At 45.2% G+C, this 19,523-nt stretch overlaps 1 protein-coding gene across 1 annotated transcript; it reads right to left on the bottom strand.

The window, feature by feature from the left end:
• Nucleotides 1-2,484: 2,484 nt before the first annotated feature.
• On the bottom strand, nucleotides 2,485-17,085 carry SLC14A1 (solute carrier family 14 member 1 (Kidd blood group)). The gene is made up of 9 exons (XM_038125005.1): nucleotides 16,921-17,085; nucleotides 11,650-11,812; nucleotides 10,743-10,932; nucleotides 10,181-10,309; nucleotides 8,872-9,064; nucleotides 7,146-7,293; nucleotides 6,410-6,544; nucleotides 5,426-5,475; nucleotides 2,485-4,424 (listed from the first exon to the last, which is right to left on the bottom strand). The coding sequence occupies exons 2-9, from the start codon at nucleotides 11,795-11,797 to the stop codon at nucleotides 4,248-4,250; spliced, it is 1,170 nt and encodes a 389-aa protein (XP_037980933.1). The 5' UTR covers nucleotides 11,798-11,812; nucleotides 16,921-17,085; the 3' UTR covers nucleotides 2,485-4,247.
• Nucleotides 17,086-19,523: the final 2,438 nt, after the last annotated feature.

Genomic DNA, 19,523 nt, shown 5'->3' on the forward strand with positions numbered 1-19,523 from the left:
AAGAAATAATCAAGAATAATCTTTTCAATGCACAGTCCTGCTTCCTCGTGGGTAGCATCTTTCTTAGCAGGTGAATTATGCCCAGCGATGGCCAAATTCTGTGTCAATTCCTTCTCACTTAGTGTCAAGATTCAAAAGATTAGATAATTATCAACACCAGCATTCTTTGTGCTGTTTATATGTCATGTGCAGCCCAGTAAAACCAAACTGAACCTGCAGCAGTCCTGGAGGATCAGATAAAGGACATTGCATTGTTGCATTTCCCCAGGTTTGAGCACTTGACATCAAAATGGGAGTCCTGGGGAGAATTATTCACCTCAGACATCATCAATGAGAGCAGCTCAGGAAGTGCCAGTCCGGCAGTTCATTTGAGTTAGATTTTTTGATAAAATGTGATAAACATCCCAGCAGATGTTTCTCAGTAGTTAGGGTTTTTTTAAACTTTACTTTTTAATTTATGTTTTTGTTTGTTTATTTGTTTTTATTAATCCCCCCCCACCCCCCCATGAATTACTTTTGATAGTATTTACTTATTTTATTTGTATTTGTATTTCTTGTCACAATTGTAAACACAATGACCTCTCTTTGCTGGCACTGGGAGGGAGGTAGTCCAGGAAAATACCCCAGAATTTCTCCCCAGTGTGTTTCTTATGAGTCTGGTATCACCTGTGTATCAGAAACAACACTAAAAAAAGAATGCTTGAAAAAGAGGGGTGATCTGAATAGTATTTATTTGATGTAAAGAACAAAAAAAAACCCCAAAAACCCAACCAAAAAAACCCCAACAGTTTCAGTAATAAGATAAATTAGTTCTGTTAGCAAAGACAGTGTTTTGAACACTAATGGGAAAAAGCATAATATGCATGTTCTGACTGACTTACATGTCAAATTTCCAAATAGCTGTTATTTCCTGAGAGGTGATGGTAAGAATAAATTTTCTGGATAGTGTAAAATGTAGAATTAATTTTGAATGATGTGCAAAATCTTTCTAAATGGCTGGGACATAGCCTTCATCTTTTGTTGTTTTCGGTTCTGTGTGTATGATTTCTTTATGGTACTGCCAAAATGTCCCTGTTGCTCAGCAACAGCAGGCTGGAATAGCACCAGTCAGAGAAAATCTGCTGATTTGCACTGGACATAAATTGTGTTCTCTTGCTCAAGAGCATATTTTGACACAAGGATGAAAGCAGCCTCTGTTGGTTTGGCTCTCTGGGGCTCTCGTGGTCCTGGGTGGGGAGATCTCAGTTCAGACATTAAAATACCCTTTTACACTAAAGTTTGATGAATCACAGAACCTGGGAATGGTTTGGGTTGTGTTGGACGCCTGAATGTCATCAGCCCAACCCCCTGCAATGGGCAGGGTCATCTTCCCCTGCACCAAGTGGCTCAGAGACCTGTCCAACTGGACCTTGACTTTTTTCCAGGGATGGGGCATCTACCATATCTCTGGGCAGTGAGCCAGTGCCTCACAACCCTACCCATGAAAAATTTATTCTTTTTATCTCATCAGAATCAATCCTCTTTTAGTTTAAAACCATCAACCCTTTCCCCATCGCAACGGGCCCTGATAAAAAGTTTGCCCACATTTTTATTAAAGAGATCTTTAAGTACTGAGAGGCCGCAAAGAAAGATCTCCCCAGAGCCTTCTCTTCTCCAGGTGAGCACCTCCAGCTCTCCCAGCCTGGCTCCAAAGCAGAGGAGCTCCAAACCCCAGGGCACCTGCATGGCCCTCTGTGCCTGCTCCAGGAATATTCTAGACAAAACCCAACCTCATCTAGCCCCAGTCTGGGGGCCTGTCCAGCATCTCCCCTAGGAATGAATCACTGCCTGGTCTTGAGGAGGTTTCTGTAGCTCTGACCACAGCTCTGGTGATCCAGTGCTGTTCCTTGGGCTGATTGTGCCCTCCTGTATAGAGCCAGGCTTTGCACTTGCAGGTTTAGGGAGGTTTGATGCCAAAGGACTGCAAAATGCCAGAGTGAGCTGCGGCTGTTCATCCTGGAGAAGGCTCTGAAGAGGACTTAGAGCTCCTTTGAGTGCCTAAAATAGCTCCAGGAGAGCTGGAGGAGGATTTTGGCTAAGTCTTGGGTGGCAGGACAGGGGGAATGTGTTTACACTGCCAGAGGGCAGGAATGGGATATTGGGAAGGAATTGCTGGCTGGGAGGGTGGGCAGGCCCTGGCACCAATTTCCCAGAGCAGCTGTGGCTGTCCCTGATTCCCTGGAAGTGTCCAAGGCCAGGCTGGATGGGGCTTGAGCAACCTGGGCTAATGGAAGTTGTCCCTTCCCATGGCATAGGGGGTGGTACAAGGACCCTTTCACCCAAACAATTTTGTGATTCTATGATTCTGTGATAAGCACAAAGAGCAGAATTTAAAAGTTTCCTGTGTAGCTCACACACATTGATTTATAAAATTTATTTTCCAGTGTCTTTTACACTACTTGTTTAAGAGGTAACCCATCTTTGGAAGAACTAATGGTAATAAGGAGAGAGAAACTTATAGCAAACTCAAAAAAGTATGAATGTTTGTTTTAGAAATTAACTCCACAGAACATTATGTAGATATTTATTAAGTAAATCATGGAAATGCTACATTTTACAAGTGAATGTCAGTCATACAGAAATACTGTTGAACATCTGAAAACCTAAAACTTCACCAGAAGATACTGCCAACAGTTCATCACAAATATTTTACACTCAGGCCTTTGTGATGTTTGCAAAAATTCATTGTTTGGTTTTTTTTTTCCCCTTCCCAAACTCAGCAATCATTAGATTTTATTTCATCTGCTACAAGGAAAACAGCAGGTTTTGGGTTGCTTTTCCTGGTGTGACGTTAATGCATATAGGCTCCTTTCAGCTGAAGGACCTGAGCACATGGGATATTTTTGGTGAAGATGTGAGCTTCAACATGAGACAGAGTGTGTCAGTGAGCCAGGCACAAAGGTTAATGCCTGTTGAGGTGACCACACTGGTGGGTGCAAGGACAGCTTCCCTCCTCTCTACCTGCACACCCTGGGAGCCTGGGCAGAGGTGGCACATGGCTGGTGTCCTGCAGAGCTCTGCTGGACCTCAAACGTCCCCTTCCCACTGTGGGGCAGAGAGAATTGGCAGAGCAGCAGCCTCACAGAATCACAGAGTTGTTGCCAAGGCCACCACTGACTCATGTCCCCACGTGCCACACCCACGAGGCCTTTAAAACCCTCCAGGGATGGGGACACCACCTCTGCCCCAACAGCCTCTCCCTAGGCTTGATACAAAGATATTATCTACACTAATACATTTCTACGAAGATATTATCCCCAAGAATCCAATCCAATTTAAACCTCCCCTGGCACAATTTAAGGCCATTTCCTCTCCTCCTGTCCCTGTTGCCTTGGAGCTGTCCCCCAGCTGTCCCCTCCTGTCAGGGAGCTGTGCAGAGCCACAAGGTCCCCCCGAGCCTCCTGAGCTTCAGCAGCAGGCTGGGACAGTGCAGCATTTTGCTGTTTGATATTCCTGGGCTGAGTGGGACAGTGGAAGGAGAGGAGTTCAGAAGATCAGCTCAGATTAGTTCTATTTTTGTGCACTGACTGAACAGAGCCCTTTTATTGCATAAGAAAGGGACAGCAATGACTTTCTTGCTGTCCCCTCCTTTGCTAACCCATCACCAAATTCAAGTATTAAAAGAAATCATGAGATTAACACAAAAATCACAAAATCATGTCTATCTTATGTTTTTGATTGCTAATGAACATCTCTCTCCATGCGGTCTGAGAGGTCCTCCAGGTAGAATTCTTCACAACCTATTTTCTACTTGGCAAGGAGTGCTCTTTATTCAATTTCTCTGCTACAATGAAACTCTCTAAGATGCCTCTCATTGCTGTCATAAGATGTTTAGCTATTAATTTGAAGCCCCCTCATATACTGAAAGATGCTCTTTATTTCTTTACTTCTGATTTCAGTGTCTTCAATTTCATAGAGAGATTTTTCTTTTCAGCTTATCAGTCATTTTCCCATTGCTTATAATTCAAGTGTCCTTTCAGACATGTGTGCTTTAAAATCGTAACAGGTTGATACTGGGAAATGGTCCTTCCAGCACAGCCCAGTCCTACCTAATGGAAATCTTCTTAATAGAACAAACAGATGTGGTGGGAAAAGTCTCTCCACGCAGAAGGTGGTGTTGGACATTGTAGCGCACAAATCACAGTCTGTTGGGCAAACACCTCTTGCTCTTGCCTTAAAACGAGCTGAGTTTCTCTCTTCTTGGGTCTCTATGCCTCACAGCAGGACCTCTCGTGTTTCTTCATCATCAGATAATAAGCTCTGTTGGCTTCTGGGTAGGTGACTTTGGAGAGTGGCAGCCTGCAGATCGCAGGGTGGTTGGTGGTCATTAGCAGGAAGGTCAGCGCAGACAAGCAAAAGGGCCAGGTTCCAGATGGCACCCCAAACTGCAAAGGAAAATAACAAACCACCCATTTACTACATGTCTTTCTCTTATTAGAGTAACACCCAGAGCCAGCCACCTTGGAACAGGGTTTCTGCAGGAAGTCTAGACTCGGTTTCGCATTGAGTCTTTCCTTAGGGAGGCTGGGTTTCTTTATGATGTCTTGACATTGTGCATCAGCCTGCAACATCTGCCAGCTCTGGTGAGAGGGCTGCCTCATGTGCCATGGGGAAGGTTTCTTGGATGGACATGAGGCAGCAGAGGGTGACAATGAGACAGGAGAGCAGATACAAGAAACATTCAGCTCTTCCCTGGGCTGCGGTACTGACTGACTTTTGGCAAAGAGAAAAGAAGTTAACCCAAATTTAATGTTTCTTTAACGTGTGCAGGACCCTTTTTCCAATTGCTTCAGGCATGAAGTAAATATCTGAGAGAAGGGAGATTTTCTAGCAGGCTGCCAGTGCCTAAAGCAGGTCCAGGAGAGCTGGAGAGGCACTTTGGGGAAGGACCTAGACAGGATAAAGGGGAACGGCTTTCCTCTGGCAGAGGGCAGGGTTAGATTGGATATGGGGAAGAAATTCTTCCCTGTGAGGGTGGGGAGGCCCTGGCACAGGGTTTCCAGAGAAGCTGCAGCTGCCCCATTCCTGGAAGTGTTCAAGGAAAGATGAGGCTTGGAGCAGCCTGGGACAGTGGAAGGTGTCCCTGCCCATGACAGGGGATGGAACTTGGTGAGTTTTAAGGTGCCTTCCAACCCAAACCATTCCATGATTCTGTGATCTCATAAGTGTCTGGAGCTGAGCTGTGGAAGTTCGTGCACGCTCCAAGGGTGGAAAGTGGCAAATGATAATTCCAAGTCACCTGCTCCAGTGGGAATCACACCAACCCCCTGGGCAGATAGTACCCCCTCTTCCAGACCGTTTCTGCCTTTGGCTGAATTTTTCTCCACATCTTGGTGTTTTGTCTGACAAGCCAGGGAAATCAGCTCTTAGCTGATACACCACTTACCACAGACAACATGTGGGTCACTGCTGCTCCCAGGTAGGCAGTGAAGAGTGCTGTGGAACAGAAAGGCAGTTGCTGGTGAGTTCAGTTGCTCATGGAGTAGAACAGCAATGACAAACATCTCTCCTTCTGCCTTGGGTAGCTCAACCAGTGATTAAGCCCCTGTCTGGGCAGGGTAGTACCCTGCTAAACCTATTCCTGTGTCCCTTCCAACCTGGAGCTTGTGGGAGGGGCAAAACAGACAAACAAACAAACAAACAAAACTGGAGTGATGAAAAATGTGCAATGGTATCATGGCCTTTTGAAGAATCAACTGATGTGGAAAGTATGCAGCTTGATGGATGGGGTTAAATAGGAAAATAACCCTTCCCACTCTCATCTGTCCTGCCTCCAGGGCTTGAAGGTGGGTCAATAACATACAGAGCTAAATCTCTCTTATATGAGCACTGAATGAGCAATAGTTTCACTCCCAGCTCACTCTGATATTGAAATTTCACATGGAATTGCCTTATAAATAATTCTTCAATCCTGCTGTGCTGCCCAGCTCATGCCTTTGATCCATTTCAAGAGAATGGGGAGTGTGTACTGTCTAACTAGAGCAGAGCTCCACTCTTCTCAAAGATTAGGCATGTCCTTCTTCAAAGAAGGAATTTGAGCTGGTATCTATGGCTGGGAAAAAACCACCCATGATTCATCCAGCAATGAGCGAACAAACACAATTAATGACTCAAAACAAAGCATCTGATTTCAAAGACCTCAGTTAACACGTGTCCACCGATCGCAGCTCTTTCTTTAAACACAACTCTTGGCCAAGAATGAAAGCACAGAGTGCGTTAAAGCCGTGGCTCCAGCACCCAGCCCCACCACTCGTCAGCCTCACCTACCTCCATCTGCCTGCCTGCAGTGCCCATCTGGCTCCAGCCCACCTCTGCTGCAAAGGCATCCTCTCTCACTTCAAGGGGAGGTGAAAACCTGCCAGGTACCTACCACAGGCCATGGCCAGGAGGTGTGTCTGCCAGGTGAGAGCCAAGAACATGCCCCCGATGGCCGCGCAGGACAGGCAGCTGTTGTAGCCCCACAGCCCCGAGTAGATTTGGTTAAACGGCGTTGCTAAGCTCAGCCCTGGAAAATAAAGTCAGAGAAATGTGTCATTCCTTGGCCAAAGAGATGAAAGCAGTGGAGAAGTGGCATGAATCCAGATTTTTCAAAGGTTATAGCCGGCATTTGTGCATGGGGCTGTTTGTAGTCATGTTGCTGGGGTCTAAGGGTCTAAAAGGGAATGGTGGCAGAATTTCCCTGTTGCTGCTGAGCTGACTTTGGTGATTTGATTTCAGCAGAACACACATGAGTGAATGAGCCTACATGTGAACCTTAAATGAATCCCTGAGGCCTGCACGTTCAGGCTGATGGCTGTGACTTTCATTGATCTGCCCCCTAAACCCACCAGGATACACCTAGTAATTAAGTATTTTATGGCAAAAATTAACCTCAGCACAATAGACATTTTTCTCTTCTGAAGGTTTCCACCATCATAAAACAAGGTAAGAGAATGGGAAAGTGAATCAAAAGAATTCTTAAAACAGAAGTTTGAGCCTATTTTGCTTACAAGCAGCCATTCTCCATTGGGTGAAATACTTGTGGCTTTAATTGCTCCACTTTTTGTAGTTCCTCTTTTTATTCTCCATGCTTTTGTATAAATCTGTGGCACAAGCCAAACCATTACCTGCCAGCATCCCCACTGCTGAGCCGATCACTGTGTGGACACAAATGAGTGGAGAGGAGATAAACAAACCAATCAGGAAAATTCCCCCAGTCCAGGGATTGTCACAACCATAAACCTGGCCCACGCCGACTGGGATGGATTGCAGGAGCTGTAGAAATTAACAAACCAAACAAGACAATTTGTTATCAGCTTTGTGACTTTTTTTTAAACCTATTTTTCTTGGCCAGGCTCACGTTTGGCATTTGTTGGATGCAGTCTTTCTTTTTGAGTGGAATATTTGGACAGGTCTCAGGAGACAGCAGGGCATTTCCACAGGGTTTCCCCTTCCATGAAAATGACTCATGGCTTGTTCCCTGAGCTCCTCTGCCAGGTTTTTGCTCTAAGATCAAAAGTAAAGATTTTGTGAAAAGGTTTAATCATCTTTGCATGGGCTGATTTTTGCATATCCATAGGGACTGTGACAGTGAATTTAGGAGGTGGTTGGGATCCACTAGGAATATGAGCAAGAGTTGCTGGGCTGGTGGGACAGAGCCCAGCTTGGTCACAGCTTAGAGATGGTTTTGAGGCACTTTTTTTATACAGTTCCCATAAAATGATGTGCCTCAGTAAATGTTCTTTGAGAAATGTCACTTGTGGGTTTCTGTTTAGTGTCAATTAACTTCCTTTTCTTAATCACTCCCTGGGAACTTAAAATAGTCAGCTGAGCCTTAGGAGAAAATAGTTACTCTGGTATCTGTATTGTTTATGGTGTAATCCATGAGAATAAAATGTTCCTTTGGAAAGGTCCCTCTTGAATATAAATTAAAAATATGTGAATGTGTACCTGCGCCCAAGTTTTTAACCATTCTAACACAGTAATATGTGCTTTCTCATGTCTAATCAGAAAGATGCAATTTTATAAACAGCCTGTATCTGAAAAATTAAAATTACCCAGTGAGTTAACTGGAATTATCAGTACAACCTTAGCTATGGGGAGATGATCAGTATATGCATAGAAATAGAAATGAGTAATTAGATTTAAGAGAGTATTTGAAGATTATAATCTATACACTTGGATCCAACTGCACACGAAACGAAAAGATTCTCGTTTTCAATCTATCAAAAAAGTACATTCTGAGAGTAAACCCTTATATTTTGGCTAATAGTTCTCTTACAAATCAAATTTTGTACTGCCAGGCCATAATGCAGTAACAAAGGAGGTGGACCCCTTGGAGCCAGTGCAGAGGAGGCCACGGAGATGCTGCCAGGGCTGAGCCCCTCTGCTCTGCAGCCAGCCTGGCACAGCTGGGGCTGTTCAGCTGCACCAGAGAAGGCTCCAGGGACACCTGCGAGCCCCTGCCAGGGCCTGCAGGGGCTCCAGGAGAGCTGCCCAGGCACTGGGGACAAGGCATGCAGGGCCAGCAGCCAGGCAATGGCTTCCCAGGGCCAGAGGGCAGGCCCAGATGGGATATGGGGCAGGAATTGCTGGCTGGGAGGGTGGGCAGGCCCTGGCCCAGGGTGCCCAGAGCAGCTGTGGCTGTCCCTGCATCCCTGGCAGTGTCCAAGGCCAGGCTGGACAGGGCTTGGAGCAGCCTGGGACAGTGTCCCTGCCCATGGCATAGCGGGTGGGACTGGATGGTCATTTGAGGTCCCATCCAACCTAATGCATAGTATAAAGGAAGATAATACATTTTTGTAGTGTTTTTAATTGTAAATGAAGGGGACTGTCACCCTTAAGGCATCCTACCATTGTGATTTCAGCATCTGCCCAGGTGATGTTCGGTGTGGCCGTTGCAGGATGAATGATGGTCGTAGGGAAGAAGAGGTTGTGTGGTCCTGAAGCAGCCAGGTAGAGGGTCAAGGCCAAGTTGAAAGGCAAGGTGAGAACAGGCAGGTCCCACTTAGAGAAAATTGCACTTAAAGCACTGGTGAAAATAGGGCTGAAAGAAGAACAAAATGAAGCTTGTCAGATGGGCAAAAATCACACCAGAAACACATCCAGCTATAAGCCCAGCTGCAGAAAATTTGGTCTATTTAAAACAAAGAAAAAACTAAACCAAACCAAAAAAACCTTCTCCTCCTTCTATCTGTTTCATTTCCTCAATATTTCTAATCAAATCAGAGAGAGAAAGGGTCACTCCACAAATTTCCTACCCCTCCAAAGGCAATTATCAATGTACAGATTCCTGTCATGTTATGTTAGTATGTGTGGTGAATTTGGTAAACGTGAAGGAGACATGATCCAGTACTTTAATCGAGTTATTCCCCAGCTCAATCTCAGTGTTTACCTTTTCTTTTTGGCATCTGAGGTGGACTGAGACTATGATACCCTTGCTGGGTCTGAGTGAACTGTGAACTGTGAATGCAGCAGTGTGCCCTTGCTCAAGCTTGTGCATCAGCAGTAAAAGCTGACATCAAAGTGACTGTAACACCACATGAAACCCAGGCAGACAAATTACATGTGTGGTTTTAGCAATCTGCAACTAAACAATCTGGGGTCAAAGACCAGGTTTCAAAAATTTTTGCTGGCCAAATACCTAGTGGATTATGGTGTCATATATACGGGTAAAATATTACTAGTTGTTTGTTTTGATTAGTGTCAACCATCATGTCTTGGGACCACTGAACAGCTTCTGTGCTTGGAGAAGTAAATTTTCATGACATTTTTATATGGTGACTTAAATAGATGAAACACTTGTGGTTGATGATGGTAGGAAATAGTGAAAATAATGTTCCTCTTGAAACAGAAATGAATTGATGCATCACAGCAATATGACTCATGTTCAGAACATTGAATTACACATGATCAGCCACTGATTTTTGTTTTCCCCACTGGAATTTCTTTGTGATTATGTGGGTATTTTTATTTGTTTCTGGATTACATCTGAGCTTAAAAGTGTAAATAACAATGCACATTTAACAGTACATAGGTGTTTGTTGTGTTCCCTTTCCACTGCTGGCTGCATAGAAATGCAACAGCTCAGTCTGAGGTGTGGGGACTGGAAGGGGAAGGGACTGGGGGCTGGAAGGAGAAGCAGAGGTACAATCTGTCTTACCAGGTCATGGACACCAGTGCCACAGGCAGGAGGAGCCACCAGTTGTAGTCTCCATCAGCAGAGAAGACAGCCATCAGCAATCCCACCAAGACCCCGTTGTATCCGTACAGGCCTGCTGCTATGGCTGATCTGTGTGGAGGGAACAGCTGTCCTGAAGTCCTCTCCCCTGAGGATGCTTTGCTCACATCAGCCCCAGCCCCTCCCCACCCAGCTGTGGCTCTGTTTGGGGATGACCTGCTGGAACTCATCCACTGAAATCTGATTTTTCACACTTGGGTCAGCACCTCCCCCTTCTGCTGGTTTGTCCAGTGTCCCCCTGCACCAGGTGCAGCTGCTGGAAGATCTCTCTGGTCCTACCAGACCAGATACATGCCCAGTCAAGGCTGGATCACACAATCATAGCAGGTTTGGGTTGGAAAGAACCTTAGAGACCACCTTGTTCCAACCCTGTGCCATGGGCAGGGATACCTCCCACTAAATTCAGGCTTCTTGTCCACACCGAACACCTAACTCATAAATGAGCACTGGAGTGGCCACCTGAGGGGTAAAAGGATGGGCTTACCTGTCCTGACCCAGAATAAGTGCTGTTAAAGTTGAGACAACTGTTCCCACACATCCTGTGAGCGTCCACCACGGGTTCTGGAGCAGGAGGCCAGTCAGAATGACCAGCCCACTGAGGGGGTTGTTCACAAACATCACCTGGGATATCCCACGCAGCACCCAGTCCAGGAGCTGGATCACGAGAGGTTTGTCTGGAAAAGATCAAATCCAGTAATAAAACAAGCCCCCTAAAGTCTGCAGATGGTACTGATTTGGGATGTATTTTTGAAACTCGGGAAAAGTTTTGGCAGGGGGACTTGGCACCACGACTGAAGCAATGAATCAACAAGACTGTAAAACCTGACAGGGATTTATTATGGTCCACAGTGAAGGCTTGCATCTGGAAAACTGAGATGAACAGTGAGGTTGCCAGAACCCTGTGTTATAAAGTACCCTGGACCAGATTCATATGAACCAGCTAATTTATGATGTCTGTGGCTCAGATGGCAAATCGTGTGTGTATCCCTCTGCTGCTTTATTACAGGGACCAAACACACCTACCTATGTGTAATTTAACTTCACAGTGGCATTAGGCTTGACAGAAACTGCTCAGCTGAAAGGACATGGAGTGTTAAGAAGAATGGCAGAGCACAGAATAACCATCCAGGGCTATGTTCTGTGGGACTAAATTCACTTTGTACATGGCATGCTGGGAGGTAAATGTCATCTCAGACATCCTCAAGATTTAAGCACTGTGTGGATCCCTGCACAAACCTGATTTTTTCTCCTACAAAATGGACATAAATCAGTGTAGAGATAGTTTCTATACTACTCTAACTTGAATCACATCACTAGGAAGTTAGTTATTACTCCTTTGATGTACTTTTTTTTTGAATCTGTTGTCATTAGTCATGATGAAGTAGCTTTACCTTTCAGCCAGGTTCCAAAATCCTTCATGTCTCCAGTGAGGTAACCCACAGCTCTGCAGAAACTCTTCCCACCGGTGCTCAGTGGATTCTGCTTCACTGGCATTCTTTCCCCCTTGGTTTCTATCTTGACATCAACACAGTTTTCCATGTTGGTGTTCTGAACCTTTGGTAAAATTCAAGGGAAAAGAAAAAAAGAGAGTTCATTACAATGTCTCTTTCTGATCCCTGTTTATTCTCTTTACCGTATATCTGCTCACCACATGTTACTTTGGAACCAGAAAGAGGAAAATCCTTACTCTGAACACCTGATTCTTCTGTGACCATGAGCACACTCCCTCTTCATGTTCCCTGTCCTCCCAGACTTCCACGCAGTTATAAGAATACGTCTCATTAATTAAGCTTCTCTGCTGCTTAACCCATACTTCCAGTTTGAATTTATCCATCAGCCATCAATACTAGGCACCTAAATTCAGTTTCATAATCATCTCTTGGGACCATTTCAACCTTTCTCGTGAGCTCAGGCTTAGCCTGGGGTTGTCCATGGTGCCTTATTCCATTACTCAGATGCATTCATACATTCCTTTTTCTCATTTGAGCTACACTTCAAGCTGACCAATCTTTAGAAGTACCCAGCATTGATTCAAGAGTTTGATGCCAGAATTCACATTTCTTGCTTTCCACTCTGCCTATGTCATGTTGCTTTCTTCTCTGCTGAGACAATATTGGGGAACTGCGTGTTGGAAGCTGTAGTAAGAAACCCTCAAGACAAATGAAAATAACACTTATTAAATTTACCAGGTGCTATAAAAAGTTTAAATAAGGTAGGGGACTGTTATAGGCCCAGCAAAGGTGTTTAGACCTAAATAAGGTGTTTGGGGTGCAGATGGGGTCCCCTTTGGGACACACACCCCTTGCGTAAGGGGTTGCTGGAATTTGGCACCTCATGTAGCCTAGACAGCATTTCAGGCACATGGATCAGAGGCTTACACCTAACAGTAAAAATCAGTGCCTATAGCCAATTCATTGCTTGTCTAAGAGCCAATTCTGAATATGAAATCATCAAATAAACAAAAAAGCCCTGTTCCTGGAGCATACTCTGTTTCCTGAACTGATTCTTGGTGATTATCAAGCAAACACCAGACAAAGTGCATTGTTGTGTGAATAAAGAATCAGTGGTGCTGCAGGTCTCACTGGTGAGGGCCAGCTTGAGCAAGAAGTAATGCATTTATTTTGGGAGCTGATAGTCTAAATAGGATGATACAGACACATAGGTCTTGTGTTAGTTCATGACTCTCTCAAAACTTTATTAAAGGCCTTGTAAACAGTGGGGGGAGAGAGCCCATAGCTCAGAAACACAGTTGCTGAGTACTTAAGCTGTTTCACCCCTGGGCATTGCACTTCCAGACCCTCCAGTGTGGTTAAGCAGCTCTGAGTCTGTGTCAGGGAAAGCCTGGTCACTGCACCATTGGGTAATCCTGGCCATTTTCTTGTTCTTGGGGTACTGAAGGGCTGGTAGAGACATTCCAGGAAGCAGTAAATATTTGCATAAATAAAAAATGGACATTTTCTGCCTTCTGGAAGAGCTCAGCTAGTAAAAGGATAGGTTACATATGAGAAGCTGATTACAGGACCAGTATATACAGAAAAGTATTGAGTTTGGCTTTGTGTAGGACATGAAGGTAAGGACCTGGAATAAAAAAGGCCAAGGAAGAAAAGAAGAGGAGGAAAGAGTGGTGCTAGGGATGGTAGATACAGGAAGGCTTTTTTTGGGGTCTGTTATAACTCATTATGTTAATTCATTAACCTTCACCTTTTTCATATTTTATTCTGGAATAAGTGAACAGAAATGTACTTTCAGTTAAATCAAAATTTCCAGCCAAGATAAACACTCTCCATTTGGTGAAAGGAAATTTACATTTTCCTTTCAAAGGATCTCCCTCTTTATGCAGCTTGGGCTTGCCCTGGTGCTAACCTGTAAAATGAAGTGCTGCTGCAGAGCAGAGCAATGCTGTGAGACCCTGGGTGTTCCCCTGCCTGATGAGTGAGGAGCTGTTTGCACTCAGGAGTCTGCAGAATGGGATGTAATGTGCATGTGAAGTGTTGGAGTCACTATCCAGTCCACTTGTACAGTGGACACAAAAAATGGATGAGGCTGACGGCCTGAATTCACCAAAAAATGGATGCATTGCTTTGCCATATAAAGGCAAGAGTGAGCTGGCAGCGCTCCTCTGCCCTTTCCAGGGGCAGAAATGAAGCCAGCTCACTGCAGCTGGCATGGCAAACAGACCAGGTGACCTGGTGAGTCACTTGCACTAACCTGTCTCCAACTTCACACCCAGTAAATGCCCAGCGTATTCCGGAGCATTCCGAGTCACAGAGGCTGCGGGGTGATCGGGGTTCCCTTCTGTCCTGCAGTGCTGCTCAGCTTGTGTTTATTATGTCACAGAATCATGGAATACATTGTGCTGGAAGGGACCTTTAAAGCCCACCTATTCCAACCCCTCAGGCACTCCCATTTGAGCTAGGGATGGGTCTCTCTCGAGGGACCACAGGAATTTCATCCGTTCAGCAGAGCATGCGGTGAGTGGCAGGACAGAGGGCAGTGGCTTCAAGCTGAGAGAGGGCAAGGTTGGATTAAACATCAGGAAGAAATTGTTCCATGTCAGGATGGTGAGGCCCTGTCAGAAATTGCCCAGAGCAGCTGTGGCTGCCCCTGGATCCCTGGAAGTGTTCAAGGCCAGGATAGACAGGTCTGGGAGCAAACTGGGATAGTGGAAGGTGTCCCTGCCCATGGCAGGGAGTGAGACTTGATGAGCTTTAAAGACCCCTTCCAACCCCAACCATTCTGTGATTGTTTATGCTAAGGGAGAATGAAACCATTATTGAACAGCCTCCTCACCTGCAGAGCAGCCAGGTGAGAAGTGGGTGTAGGGCAAGAAAACCTTTGGTTTGGGATGAGGACTTCATGACATAGTAAAGACCCAGATCCAGCCCCACTGGTTCCATGGCTTCCCTGAATCCCATCCCAGGCACTGTGTGGGGGCTGCTTCCTGTCTGAGTGGGTTTTGTTGTCACCACAGCCCTGAGGCTTGTCCCATCTATTCAGAAACACAAAGCATGAAGAACTTGCACTACTTCTACTTAGCTGTCCAATAAGAGCATAAAGAAGTAGTGAAACACTTGGAAACTGATACCAGCATAAACTTTTTTAGGCATTTTCAGTGATTTTAGAAAGCAGTACCTAACATATACATGCACAGATTAATGATTTGTTAACACATTACGTTGCCTCAGGGAGCAGATGATAGCAAGTATTTAGGAAAGGAGAGAATACAAAAGGTGTCTTATCTCAGAATTGTGGATGTGCTCAGAGAATTTTAACGCAGTAATGTCTGAATAATAATGCAGAGTGAAGTGTACATGTTCTGATGGGGATTTCATGTGTGCTGGTCTGCCGCAGGTCTTTTGAAGACCTGCAGCTGAAGCTATGCAAACACATGGTTTTCACTGAAAGCATTATTTTTCCTTAGTGCACAAAGCAAGGAAATGGAAATAATTGCAAAAGGAGTGTTCTGCTGGAACAGACTACTTGGCTTCTATAGGGGGGTAGGTTTGGTAATTTTTTTTTTTATTCTTGATTCCTATTAGTCCAGGAAAAATGGTTTTTTTTAAAGACTAAGTCCTGTTCTCAGACAGACAGCTCGGAGCGCTCTGCCTCGTCTCACATACACTCTCGAGAGCAAACTCCCACTACTGGTGTGTAACTGGTGAGATACAGGAGCAGCAGCAGAACCCAGGCAGAGCCAGTCTGAATGCACTTTTCGTCTCAGTGCTGCGAGTGCAGGTGGTTTGTAGTGTGCTGTAAGTGCAGAGAAACTACTGAAAACCATTGTCATGGGAAGTGAGAGCTTCCCATGAAACAAAGCAGAAAACATAGATGTTTCCCTTTTATGAAGATGAAATCATCACAGGGCCGAGATGTTAATCTACTGTGTTTTTTTAATCATCCTTTCAGAGTTAATAAATGTCCTGTGGCAAAGTGCTGACGTTATGCAACCCCGTGTCTCCCTAAATCAATTTTCCTTCCACTGGTGTGCACTTCCTCCCTGTCACGCCATACCCACGGCATCTCAGCCATGCCTTCTAAAGCTGGCCCTGTGCTGGGGCTGCACTCCTGCAGCACCTGGCCCTGCAAACACTCCTTTAGTCACCTGCTGAGGAGGAGGCAAGCCTGGCCACAGGTTGGTTTTGTGTTGTGCATGGTAAGAGCAGTGTTATGATTGTGGCTGGGAGAGGGACAGAGTCTTTAGTTTGGCTGATTAATATTCCAGGTAATGAGCGCTTCCAAGCTTGGATATGGGGCTTTTACCTGTGAAAATACAGCAAAGCTATCTATTGCTTTCTCTTCTTTCTGGAATTTTCCTCTCCCCCTGCCAAAATCCAGGTTTCTCTGAGGGTTTAATTTATGGTGAGGTATTTGTTTGTGCAAGGACCTGCTACCGCACAATCGCAGCCATTGTGTCTTGCATTCTCTGAATTGTTGCTGTGAAGTCTGCGGGCAGCCAAGCTCTGTGAGCAGCCTGTTTTTAGAGGAATTCCTGCATCCAAGCACAATAGGAGGAAAGGGCCAGACTCTCAGCAGCTCTAATTCCAGCACAGCCCGTGTGGTGTTAGCAGGGGTGTAGTAAAGCTGGATTAATATTGTGTTAGGCATAGGAACACACGCAAGCACAAGCACAATCCTTGAAACAGGTTATAATGCACTTGACCCTCACTGGAAGAAAATAGTTCAGGTTCTCCCATAGAAGATACATTTCAAAGTATTAGTTCAAAAGAAAGCTTGCACCTCAGATTCAAATATTCATTAAGCTCACATGCAATTCAGTTTTCAGAGACCTGTCTCTCAGGGACAGAGAAATACAGAGACACTATCTCATCAGTTGTGTATTATTACTACCTGGGCATTTTCATTTGGCAGAATGGAAAGGCAGTAAAAGGAAATGTTAAAGAGTTCTGGTTATTTCTTTTAAAAAATTATTTCTTTTCTCTATTTCCTCCACGGCTCAGCCACCTGGGCTAAAAAGTGCTAATAAATCCTCACCCTGCTAGAATCTTCTTGGTAACTGATATTCTTGTGCTCCTCCTGAGCCTCAGCTGCTCTCCTGCAGCCGGACTGCTCAAATGCTGTTTGCCAGGTGTTTTGAGGGAGAGGAAAGACCCAGGTAAGTCAGTAACAGGGTGCATTAAAAGGAAAGAACAGAGTGCTCTTACCTCTCAGACGAGCTTGGGAGGAGCTGTAGGTTTGCTGGTTAGGCCAGAAGGAAAGTACGGAAAAAGAAAATGTCCCACCAGCTTATATAGGCTAGCATGGCTCCTGTCCTGATATTACTGATTTGTTTCTCCTCCCACTTAGTGAGCTCCAAGTGAATGTTAAGAAAGTTCCCCTTTGAATTCTCCACCTTTCCTCTTGCTCTGTCCTGGGTCTCTTGCCAACAATCTATCCAAATGTCCTCCTTCCTGCTGGTTTTTTTTTTTTTTTAATGATTTATTTTTTACTTTTTCTTAAAAAAAAAAAAATTCTCCTTTAACTTTGTCCTTTCTCCTTCTCTACCACTTCAAAGAGCATAAGATTTTAAAATGGACTCTCAGTGTACCTGAGCTTGACCTCTCCAGCATTATCTTCCTTATCCAATACAACTTAGCATCCTTCCCTATCAAAATTCTGACATGGGAATGTGCAACACAGGATTTTGTGTTCAGCAGTCTATCAAGTTTTCCTGTTTCTGTGTAGCTTTCAGAAGCACTGTTCTGTTAATGAAATGCAGTGGAAGACCTGGTGACCTTCCAATGTTTAATTGCTTTTTATCAATTATTTGAGAAATTCAAGGGGTATTTTTCTTTCTTTTCCTTTTTTTAATTTTTTTTTTTAACCTACCCTCCCCATCTCACTGGAGGAATCAGAAATACCAGAAGTGTGGCATATTTGAGAGGTTTATAAGGCTGTGAAAGTGCTGCAAATGACAGAGAAGAGGCTGGAGAGGGAAGTCTTGAATAGTAATGCAGGAGAAAGGGCAGAGAAGAAGATGGTGAACTTGAGGGACTTTATAGGATAATTTAAGCCATAGTAGAATTTTCTTTAGGACTCTTTCACAGTGATGGCTGAGAGAAGCAATGTTGCAAATTGATCTGGATGCTGGAGAGAATGGTTTATTGTCACACCAGAACCCATCTAGCTTTATGACTTTGCTTCCCCCAGCCCTGTGGAAACAGCCTCAGCATGCACATGAGCTGGAGAAATATTATTCTCACTGCACTCATTCCCAGAGTGCATCTCTTTTGATGGAGGTGTTTTTAATGCAGACTGGGTTTTTTTTTCTCCCCTAAGAGGTGGGCATCTGATATAAGCTGTCAGCTTAGCATTGCTGCAAGTGCTAGTCTTCCTGTGCTCAAATAGGCAGCAGCCCTTGTGAGTGAGCCAGACACTGCCATCCTACGCCTTTGCACCCAGTAGAACATGAAATTTGCAGGGGAAGCTGCCTCACTCTAGTGCAGTTAACATATTTTCCCTTTACCATTAATCTCTCCTTGGGCTGCCTTTGCTTTCTGACTGGTGAAATGAATCCTTGCATGTCCAAAGAAGAGAAATGCACTGGGTGATTTGGATGGGAGAGCCTCACAGGGAGTCTGTTCAGACTGAGTTTTGATCTTCACACCTCTCATATTTCAGGGATGCTCAGGCCTGGCTTCAAGTTGTTTCAAGCAACATCTTTTCAGCTCTCTCTCAACGGGGTGCAGCCCATGGGGCAGGCAGGGCTCACTCCTGGGTTGTGCCGTAGGGTATTTCTTTCCTCCAGGAAATCACAGATTCACAGAATATTCTGAGTTGGAAGGAACCCACAAAAATCATCGAGTCCAGCTCTTAAGTAAATGGCCCATAGAGGGAATGAACTCAAACCTTGTTCATATTAGCACCGTGTTCTGACCAACCGAGCCAATGTCAGGAGCACAGAATCCCAGAATGATTTGTGTTGGAAGAGACTTGAGAGCCCATCTCATTCCACCCCCTGCCTTGAGCAGGGACACCTTACACTATCCCAGGTTGTTTCAAGCCCTGCCCAACCCAGCCTGGAACACTTCCAGGGATGGGGCAGCCACAAGGCAGGGACTATGCCAGGGCCTCCCCACCCTCACAGGGAACAATCTCTTCCTAACATCTAATCTTGACTGCTCTCTGTCAGCATGAAGCCACTCCCACCTGTCCTGTCACCATATGTACAAAGGAACCAGATTCAGGACTGCTCTGTCTGATTCTGGTGCCTTAATGAGGTATTTGACAGGTTGGAGCGACACACAAAAAAGCCAGTGGCTGGCGGGTTGGTGATGGATATCTTGGAGTGGTGCATTGTTTGGATTATCAGAGCTGGTTAATAAGTAACAGGATCACAGTCTGCTGATGCCTGTGTGGGAGTGAGGTCCCTGGCAGAGCCTGCTCTGGGATGGAGGCAGAGAGCAGGGAAGACCTCCAATGCCATGTGACAGACGTCTGGATCCCAGGTGCAGCCAGCTGTTGGAGAGGTGGATGCAGGAATGCCTCCCTGCAGCTGTGTGCCCTAGGCAAAGCCCTCCTAGTTGCCTGAGGACTGAGATTCCCTCTGCGCAGGATTGATGTAGAAAGGTGGGAATGATAGAAAACCTCCCAGGTGTAACTCAGTGCCAGTTCTGGTGCCCAGGACTAGCCTCCAGGGCTGGCCCCTCTGTGATGTAGGTGTCCTTTGGGGTTCAAGGTGGGGAAACTGAACTTGTAATGGCCATTCCTAGGCAGAAGGACTGAGATGTGCCATGTGTTTGTCACCTAGCTGTCACTTATCCCCTAC

This window comes from Motacilla alba, chromosome Z, assembly GCF_015832195.1.
Source record: "Motacilla alba alba isolate MOTALB_02 chromosome Z, Motacilla_alba_V1.0_pri, whole genome shotgun sequence".
NCBI lineage: Eukaryota > Metazoa > Chordata > Aves > Passeriformes > Motacillidae > Motacilla > Motacilla alba.